The 11,016-nt window shown below is 32.8% G+C and overlaps 1 protein-coding gene across 1 annotated transcript; it reads left to right on the top strand.

The window, feature by feature from the left end:
- Positions 1-8,890: 8,890 nt before the first annotated feature.
- Positions 8,891-10,078, top strand: LOC139859942 (uncharacterized). Its single transcript, XM_071848722.1, has 3 exons — positions 8,891-9,236; positions 9,363-9,499; positions 9,596-10,078. The coding sequence occupies exons 1-3, from the start codon at positions 8,891-8,893 to the stop codon at positions 10,076-10,078; spliced, it is 966 nt and encodes a 321-aa protein (XP_071704823.1).
- Positions 10,079-11,016: the final 938 nt, after the last annotated feature.

The following is an 11,016-nucleotide window of genomic DNA, read 5'->3' as shown; positions in this document are numbered from 1 at the left end:
GTTTTGAGCCCGTGCGTTGCACGACTACTCAAAATCCTTTATTATTTTGCTTTTCTATTAGAGTTCAATGTGAGACACTTTAATGCATGAACTACGAACCATGACTGGCAGACTATGAGGCATGACCAACTTGTCAAATCGATAGTCAATATGGGGCTTGTAGATCATTAGTAAATAATGGCAAAAAGAGCAACACTATATTATCAAGAAACAAATGATCATGAATCCTAATGATAAAAAAGAAAGTGAAAACACGTCTGAAAAGGAATAATCGAACTTAATAGTAAAAGAATATGCTGCTTAAGAAAAAAAATGCATTTCAATCCAAAATAACATCAACAAAAAATGCTAAAAGCCAAGTTCTGCAAAGACTCTCAATTTGTTGCTCTCCGTTAAAGCTTGAACACAGGTTGTAAATAACAAACAGCAAGCCACACTCATTAACATTGTGATTAATGTAACTTCTTCTACTTGATGGAGATGGTGTCTGAGTTCATTTGTAAAACACAAACAGCAAGCCACACTCATTAACATTGTGATTACTGCAACTTCTTATACTTGATAGAGCTGGTAGTTGGTGAACTGTGTAATCTCAATGCCATCCATCCAAATCTTTCTGCTACATGTAAATAACAAACCTAAGGAGCCGTTCAACGTTTCTATAGCTCCATAACTTATGTTAATCCCATCTTAAGTACTATCAATTGTACCCTGATAACAATAAAAGTTTCAAAGTTATTAAAGATATAACTAACAAATAATGATTGACACCAACACTTGAGTAGATCCTTAATCTGACTGGTTGGTTTATGGGCTCAAAAGTCCAGGTCAGGTCGTTCAATATCTAATATTTTCATTGTTGATAAAACTTAATTTGTTAACTATATGTACAATAAAATCAATCTAAAACTTTGCAGACTACTATTTGTGGCAAAGTAATAAATCATCCATTGACAATAAATAACCCATTGTCAAGAAAATATCACGTCAACTGGAATAAAGCAAGCTTTAGAGATGGTGTTTAGTTTTGCTTCACTTCCATTCATTTTGCCATTCACTATATCCAACTCTATTAGAGTTTTAATTATGATGGAAATAGATGTGCTTGGAATTCCTAATCGGACTGAGATATAGTATAGACATTCATAAACTATCATATTTAATATTTAAATAAATTATAACAAACACAATATAGGAAAATATATAGATCAAAGTAAATTCCTGACTGTGAGAATTGTTTATTAAACAAAAAAACCATAATATTCTGGAAAACACCATACTTGATGCAAAACATAGCATAAACAACCGTCAAATATAAAATCCAAAAAATAAAGAAAACATACGATGAAAACATATGTAAAAAATTATTCAAATCTGAAATAGATATTAACTATAATTACCTTCAATTTAAATTTAGATAGATATCAATATTCCATAATTTATGGTAACAGATATTAATCGTTTTATTGAATCGACTGGTATAATAAAAATTGATAAATCAGTATGGTATTCAAAATAAACCTGGAAATTTTTTAGGAATCAAAATAGCTGTACGCAATTCCCGTTGATTGATAATGAAGATAAATTCATCGTTTCCTTGATTCTTGGAAAAGATAAACGATTTGGAGATAAGACCATGGACTGGATGCTAGACGATTGTTGGGCTGGATTTGCCAGCTGTAAATTACACATCGCATTTGTTCCAGCTAATTCGGGTATAATGACAATTAGGCTAAAATAAACTCTCTTTTATATAAGTATATAGATTATTATTATTATTATTATTATTATTATTATTATTATTATTATTATTATTATTATTATTATTATTATTATTATATAAGGATACAGATATATAGAAGATTATAACTTTTTTCTATCAATTATTTGAAGTTCTCATACAGTTTCTTCCTAACGTGTTATATAAGGATGAATATATATAGAAGATTATAACTTTTTATGTCAAAAAGTTTGCAAACAGGAAGCACAATTTTGGGACCATCAGGTCAACTATAAACTACGGAGTACTAAAGATTCAGTTACATACTACTACTAAAAATCTATAAATTACTATGTGAATTGCTTATAAATTTGGTGTAGACGTATGTAAAGTAACAATTGATAAACATACATAAGTAACCAAAACTAAGCCATTTTCGCACATTACAGACGACATGTGTAGAGTATCTCATTAATAATAATAATAATAATAATAATAATAATAATAATAATAATAATAATAATAATAATAATAATAATAATAATAATAATAGTAATAATTATAATTAATATTATTAATAATAATAATAATAATAATAATAATAATAAAAATTTTATTTAAAGTAATTGATAGAAAAAATTACGCCTTTGGTACCCGTAGTTTGTACACTTTTGCATGATTGATACCTATGATTTACTTATTATACGTAAAATGACGAAATTACCCTCACATGTGTTGCACATGTGAGGTGTTGGTACCAAACAAGTAAAATAAACAAAGCCTAGGTATCACCTATGCAAAAAATAAAGTTTAGGTTTTATCATGCAAAAGTATACAAATCACGGGTACCAATGGCGTAATTTTTTCAATAATAAATCATTAAAACATTAAACATTGTGAAACGCAAGGTTAATTATAAATGACAGGTGGATGTAAAATTAGGCAATCAATGAAAACTTTAATCATGAATTACATTATTATTTCCATCGATATATTCACATGTTTCCTACCATTCATTTGGAAGTTAGTGTGGCGACGCACGCTTGCCCCAAAAACCGGTGTTTGTGGACACATAATCAGTCATTATTTATGAACATAGAATTGTGGAAATAATCAGTCAGCCACCTTTTTAGAATTGATTTCATATTTAGTCTCCCTTTGTTATTCATATGTACAAGGTTATCCTTCTACCTTTTTTTTTCTTCTTTTTTTTTAACGGTGAATTTGCATCAGTAGATCATTTATTTCAACGATCCTCATCATTTGCACTCACACACGCTAGAAGGAAACTCCTATCCGAGTTGCTTAGCAACTAATCGCGGGACCTGAGTTGCTTGGCAACTAATCGCAGGAAAGTAGAGAGAAAACCTTCCGCCCTCAGGAATTGAACTCGGGTTGCTTGACAACTAATCGCGGGCTCTTCCACACTGAGGCATGATACCATTGAAGCAAACGTTCGTTGGTTTTCCATTTATCTTTTTAGATATGATTTTATATAATTTTTTTTATAAGCGAGAAAAACTTTTTTTATGAACGAGCACAATGACTCTCTCATATAAGGTAAAACCTCGGATAATCAAGCTCCTGGAGCGCGAAACCTGGTACCGGGTGAATTGCGCATTATGCGACCCTCTAATCACACTCTCTTTTTAAACAATTTAACATAGTCAGGAATTCAATCCGAATGGTGCGCTTCTTTGGGTAACTCGATGGTCATGCCTGTGTGGTTGATTTTATATGAATTTTTTTATCAACATACAATGGTTATGATGAATTTTATAAATATAAATATATTTGGATAAATTTTGCGATATTTTGGTTGTACGTGGTCTGTGTTTCAACATAACTAGATTATTATAAAAAAAGCAAGATCTCAACATGGAAACCATTCTTGTTAGTCATGTTAAAAAATATAAGTGTAAAAAAATACCGCATAGGGTAACATTATGGATCACAATGAATGTTCCATTCACGGATATCTAACCGAACGAATATCTAACCGATACCATCTAATTATAATGAATATGAATAATAAAATGGAGGAGTAATGAATATGGATTTGGTATGGATATGGATATGAATGATTTAAATATTTCGTGGATCGGATATGGATAATAATTTATCATTCATGGATATACTTGTTACCACCCGAAATACATCAGTACATACAGTAGCGATTCCAGAATACAAATTCAATGGGGTCCTGAAAATTTTTCACTACTAATTATACTTTAATACTATTTTATTGATTGTTTTTCTTAAAAGAAACTACAAGTTCGGAAAATATATTGGGTCCGAGTAGTTAAATATAGTGGTGTCCAATACATTTTAAAGGAAATATATAAATTCAAAAAACAATTGAGGTCTCCTAGTTAAATTTAGTGATGTCCCATACAATTTACAAAGTATTTTCTATTGATAATTATCAAACTAGTGGTGTCTCGTGACCCAACGGGACACCATGTAGACTCGCTCCTGAGTACATATATATACATACTAAAATACATGCATATACATCTTCATAGAGATCTACGTATACATATAACCTAAAAAATTTCAATTTATTAACGAAAACAATGGTTATGAAAGTTACAATTATTAAATTGTTACTAATAATATTAAACTTTACATGAGAAATATTCAAATGAAACCAACTTTTAAGTTGAGATCCAAGGGACCAATCAGAGTGCGACACGTGACGCGATAATCACATGTGATTGAAAAAAATAAAAAATAAAAAAATTCAAAAAAAATTAAAATTTTCAAATTTATTTTCAAATTTTTTTTTCAAATTTTTTTTCAAATTTTTTTTTTTTTATTTTTATTTTTTTGGTTTTTCTAATTTTTTTTCAATCACATGTGATTGAATTTGACATGCAGTAAATCACATGTGATTCTGCATGCCAATCACATGTGATTGTAAAATCCAATCACATGTGATTCTGCATGTCAAATCCAATCACATGTGATTGAAATAAATTTTATTTAGTAAAATGACGAATTTCAGTAAATTTGTGCTAAAACCTTTAAACACCAAGTTTTTAATCAAAACTTGATCAAATCTCCGAATTAAAGTCTGAAATTTTGAAGATATAATCACGAAACGCTAATAAACTTAATCAAATCATCGAATTAAAGTCTGTTTCCTGTTGAAATTTTTTTAAAAAAAAAAAATTGAATTTTTTTATTCAATCACATGTGATTGGATTTGACGTATAGAATCACATGTGATTGTGTCTTACAATCACATGTGATTGGGTTTGACAATTACATGTGATTGGATTTGATATGCTAAATTAAAAAAAAATGAAAAAAAAAATTTCGAAAAATTTTTTTTGAAAAAAAGATTTTCAAATTTTTTTTTTAAATTTTTGAATTTTTTTTTTCAATCACATGTGATTGTCGCGCCACATGTCGCACTCTGATTGGTTCGTTGGATTTCAAGCAAATTTATGAAATCAAGAGATAACAACTCAACTTTACATATTCATAATAGTTTAAACATGTGTTTACTTATATTGTAACATTTTTTGCTCACAATGAATATAATTAAAGCATGTGTAATAAACTAAAAACTCAACTCTACTACAAAAAAGGAGAATAGAAGCCTGTTTTTAAGGCTTTAGGAACGGGGGGTTTCAAAAAGTGGAGACCGGTTTTAAAATCGGTGCCTAAACTTGATTTTGGGAGCCGATTTTTTTAAAACAGGTTCTTATTCTTACAAGGAACCTCTTTCTTTTTTTTTTTTTTAATCCGGTTTCTAAACCTTTTTTTTATGTTGTTGTTGTTGTTAATAACAATACATTTTCTTGGTTTTAAAAAACGACGACGTAATATAGTGCTAGGTACTAAAAACATGACTAGTCATGTTAGACAAATAACATCCGTTAGATTAAATAAAGGGTTAAGATTGAAAGTTTTTCTCACCTTTACCCTAACTTTCGTCCTATTTTTTACCTAAACTTCCCTCCATTTTATTGACTTTCCTCCATCAAATTAATGCAACATACTAACAATAAATAAAAAAGATTCATTCATACGGAGTAATAAAAAACAAATTAATCTTAAATTTAGAATCTGACTCCATCGAATATCAAAGACTAGATCTCCAACAATCAATTCATTTTTCCAGTTAAATTTGAATTCTGATTCCCATTTCCAATTTTCTACAGCAACCACATGAATCTTCAAAATTATATGAAAACTACTCCGTATCTGATAATGAATTACTTTTGTACTCGTAGTACACATGCATACGTTTATGGGCTCTAGTTATTGAGTCAACATCAAGCGTTGATTTATTGGCGACTTGACTGACTCTTAGAGCCTAAATTAAATTTCAGGCAGGATTTAAAACTCATGGAAATTTGATTTTACCATTTTCATGGCGTTTCAATTTTATTTTTTATTTTATTTTATTTTATTTTATTTTTTAAAAAACTTTTTTCTACTTATTGGCCGGAGGTCCACTCGGAAGCAATCTCTCTATCCGTCGAATAGATAGAGGAATGATTTTCTCTACTTTTGAGAGTGTTTTCACTCAAAGTGGAGAAATGACTTGACTTTATTCTCGGATAGGGGAAGGATTGTCTACATCTCACCTCCTCATACATTACTTATGTGGTATTGAGTTTTGTTATTGTTGTAGTACATATATATATGTTTAATTTTTTTTTTAAGGGGCAAAAAAAGATATATTAATCACCAAAACAATACAAGGCAGGGAATATCCTCACCCACAAATACAAATAACAATACAAAACAACACTAAGAACCCGAGTCTAAAACCATCAAATATTCCACAACCTATACACCTTATCCACATTCTTTGTCATCTTAACCCTTAAACTCATAATCTTCAACTTCACAAACATTTCAATGGCACTAATTAACTGCTCAGCTGTTTTATAATCATTCTTAAACAGCCTACCATTTCTTTCACTCCACAAATGATGCACCACAGCAGCAATTACAATACGATTAAGCACATTCCAAATATTCTTTGTACAAGGGTATCTGGCAATATCATTCACAATATGCATCAAATCATCATCCAACCCTCTAAAGCTTAACTTCAACTTCAACTGACTCCAAATTTTGCAGGAAAATTCACATTTGAAAAATAAATGAGCATGTGAATCAGCTACCTTACTGCAGAAAGCACATTTAAAGTTGGAATTAGACATCCACTTCATCAGTCTATCTTGTGTGCTGAGTTTACCTTGAACAGCAAGCCATAAAATAAAAGCATGCTTAGGCTCAACTTGAGGGAACCAAACCACCTTTTTCCATTTCACAATAGCCACATTTTCCCTTAGATCCAGCCAAGCCTGTTTAGCAGTGAAATCAACCAACTTGTTATCATTAGTAACCCATACAACTTGATCAGGCTTATTAGGTATCAGTTGAGGCACCTCCAATTGTGTTAAACAATGAAATTGATCAACCCATTCACTAGGCCACAACCATTGGTTATTTGAAATCATGTCACCAACCTTTAAATCAGCATTAAGCCTTGCTTCAAACAAATCTCTTCTAGTGACCCAATTTGATAGGGGACCAATATCTGCCCATTTATCAAACCACATAGAAGCAAGCTTACCATCACCCAAAATCCAAAACAAATGGACTTTAACCATATCTCTAATCCTCAAAAACTGCTTCCAACCCCAACTATCCATAGCAGTAGCTTGAATCTCCCAAAAGCTCTGCCCTTTTAATTTGACAACATTGACCCATTTAAGCCACAAGGAGTTTTTCTGGCCCACTAACTTCCAAACCTGCTTGACAAGTAAAACTTCATTCCATACTTAACAATGATTTAATGCCTAACCCACTCCGATCTTTAGGTCTACAAACCAGTTTCCAGGTCACCTTGGATTTACCTTTAGCATTATCCTTATTACTCCATAAGAAACTTTTGAGCAGTTTTTCAATATCATTCACCACTTCTTTAGGGAGCATATAGACAGAAGCCCAGTAAACTTGCATAGAATTCAAGACAGATACAATAAGTTGGAGTTTACCTGCATATGATAGTTTCTTATGCCTCTAATTTTGAACCTTGTTTTTGACTTTATCTACCAAGCTTTTACAATCATTAATCCCAAGTCTTTTTGTAACAAGAGGCACCCCAAGGTATTTCATAGGGAACCTACCAACTGCAAAGGGAAGGATATTGCAGATGTCATGTCTAATATTAATTGGAACACTACCAAAAAAGATAGTAATGGAACCAACATCACCATGGCAAAACACTAAAAGATCATCAGCAAAGCATAAGTTTGTAATCTTGAGTTTGTTGCATCCATAGTGATATTTAAACTGAGGATTATCCTTAATATTTTTTGCCAGAATCAATGTAAGGACCTCCATGATTAGAGTGAACAGATAGGGAGACATGGGGTCCCCTTTGATCATATACATAGCATTGTATATGTATATTTTATTTGCTAAAGGCTAAAAGCAGAATTACGCGAATTATAATCCAAAGTTATGCAATATCCGCTGAAAATAAGCACAGCAGTTATGTTTTCGCATTAACAAAAGACTTCGGTTTAATCCGCTATGTTTCCACGGATAGTTAGGCAATCCGCAAACCGCGGATATTTTGAATACTATAAATAGAGAGCATGGCCCCTCATTTATAGGTTGTTGATTCTCTGCCATTTGCCCAAGCCTTTGTGATTTCCACTTGTGATCTTGCCCAAGAGATTTTTACATCGCGCTAAGGTGAATCATGCTAATTGACAATCAAGACCGGGTCGGGGTGGTTGATAACTTGATTGCAAAAGTGAAAGACGATCATCGGGGCCCAAAATAATCATCAAACATCCCATCCTCCATCTTATTATTGCATTCGATCCTTAATTAAGAAATAACTTGATTTAGGATCGATCAATTGGCGCCATTCGTGGGACGCGTTTTATGAATTAAACTTGAAATTTTTTGTTTTGTGCTATCAAATCATTAATTGCCTTGTTTAATTCTGATCGTGTATAATTCTGGTGATTCACAGGTGAATACGTTTGTAATTGGCGTAAAGTTGCTACATTAGTTGAAATAATGAGTAATACCGCTGTTCAAACAAATGCTCAAAAAAGAGGAAAAAAGTGAAAGTCGGTAAGAATGTATCAAAATTGGCAATTTGCGCCAATTAGTTTTCCAAAAATGCAGAGCGAGGATGTCTCTGAAATGCCGATAGTTGTATCATGCAAGATCGCGGAAAATGGAATTACAATCATGAAAGTTCATGTTGATAATGGTAGTAGTGTTGATATTCTTTACGAGCAATGTTTTGTTCAACTGCCGGAGAGTATCAGAGTAAGTTTACAACCAACCACAGCTTCGCTGACTGGTTTTGCGGGGGAATCTTCATTGCCTATGGGTGCTTTGCCCTTAGATGTTGACCTTGTTGATAAAAATGATGATAGTTTAGTGCGCCGAGCACGGCTAGATGTCTATGTTATGCGAACCTCATCTCGCTATAACATGTTGTTAGGCAGAACTGCCTTAGGTAAATTCTAAATTGTCCCATCTACAATTCATGGCATGATTAAATTCGCAACACACAAAGGTGTCGCGACAATAAATTCAACAAGTAAGGTGCCCATTTGTGCGGCTATTAATGTAAAAAGTGCAGTTCAAGAAGCAGCGGAAGTCGCGGAAAATATGGTATTGGTTAATCCCGCGTATCCTGAAAAAAAAATTAAAGTAGGATGTAATGTTAGTGCGGACACAAGGAAACAAATTGCGCAGTTACTTGTGCAGTACATGGATGTTTTTGCTTGGTGTGAAAATGATATGATTGGTGTTCCGCGTCATATTGCGGAACTCCGACTTAATGTAAATCCAGCCTTAAAACCTGTGGTGCAGAAGCGTAGAGGCATGGCCCCAGATCGTGTGAAATGGCTATGTGAAGAGGTAACAAAATTGGTGCGAGCTAGAATTTTACGCAAGGCTCAAAACCAATCATGGATTGTGAATCCAGTATTGGTAAAAAAGCCTGATGCTTCATGGAGAATGTGTATTGATTTTAAGGATTTAAATAAAGCGTGTCCTAAGGATAATTATCCGCTTCCAGAAATTTATTTAAAAGTGGAATCTTTGCACGCTTTTCCTTCTAAATGTTTTTTGGATGCGGCACGGGGTTATCATCAGATCCCAATGGCTCAAGAAGATATAGATAAAACCGCTTTTCATACCGGCAAAGGCATATTTTCCTATATAATGATGCCTTTTGGTTTAATCAATGCGGGTACGACATATCAACGTTTGATTGACACCGCGTTCGAAAAGCAAATTGGGCCTAACCTTGACGCTTACGTTGATAATTTGGTGATCAAAAGCGCAACGTAAGAGCGAATCATAGAAGATATGCGCGAAAAGTTTAACACACTGCGTAGAATCAACATGAAGCTCAATCCGCTAAAATGTAGTTTTGGCGAAACCGAAGGAAAGTTTTTGGGATATCTCGTTACAGAACAAGGTATTCAAGCTAATCCAAAAAAGATTGCGGCTATTGAAAATATGACCGCGCCGAGAACGGTTAAAGAGGTGCAAAGTTTGACAGGAAAGTTAGCTTCATTAACGCGTTTCTTGTCTAAAGCTGCTGAAAGACAATTGACCTTTTTCAAAACTTTAAAAGATTGCTTGAAACAAAAAAGCTTTGTTTGGTCAAGCGAAGCAGAAGCTGCATTTCAAGAAATGAAGAAATTGTTGAAAACTTTGCCTACATTAACAGCGCCAATTGATGGCAAAATTCTATACCTTTATATATCAGTGGCAAATGAAGCTTTTGGTTCAGTTTTAATCGCGAAAAGGGATAAAATACAAAAGCCTTTGTATTTTATCAGTAAAGCTCTTACGGGAAGTGAAATAAATTATGCGCCGATTGAGAAGTTTGTATACGCGCTTATTTTAACATCGCGAAGGCTAAGAAGATATTTTCAGGGGCATCCAGTACATGTGTTAACCAATATGCCGATCAAGCAAGTCTTAACAAAACCAGAGATATCTGGCAGACTCGCGTTGTGGGCGGTAGAGTTGGGTGCTTATCAAATATTTTACCTTCCGCGAGGTGCTGTAAAGGGCCAGGTAATGCGGATTATCTCGCTGAAATTTCTGGAGAGTTGGAGGTTGATGTTTTAGCAGAGGTATACGAAATACTATTAAATTTTTACAAGAAAATACTATTAAATACGATACAATTTTACACAAGATATTTATTTATTTATAGAATGGATATACTTAAACCTTGCTACAACACTTATAGGCAGTGTACCTAATCGTACAGT

Source organism: Rutidosis leptorrhynchoides, chromosome 7, assembly GCF_046630445.1.
Source record: "Rutidosis leptorrhynchoides isolate AG116_Rl617_1_P2 chromosome 7, CSIRO_AGI_Rlap_v1, whole genome shotgun sequence".
Taxonomy (NCBI): Eukaryota; Viridiplantae; Streptophyta; class Magnoliopsida; order Asterales; family Asteraceae; genus Rutidosis; species Rutidosis leptorrhynchoides.
This window is presented reverse-complemented; position numbering and strand designations above follow the sequence as displayed.

Coding starts and splice junctions, on each gene's coding strand:
- LOC139859942 (XM_071848722.1), top strand. CDS start 8,891: ATGCAGAGCGAGGATGTCTCTGAAATGCCGATAGTTGTATCATGCAAG. Junction 9,237..9,362: donor GTTAGGCAGAACTGCCTTAG/GTAAATTCTAAA, acceptor TAAAAAGTGCAG/TTCAAGAAGCAGCGGAAGTC. Junction 9,500..9,595: donor TACTTGTGCAGTACATGGAT/GTTTTTGCTTGG, acceptor CCTGTGGTGCAG/AAGCGTAGAGGCATGGCCCC.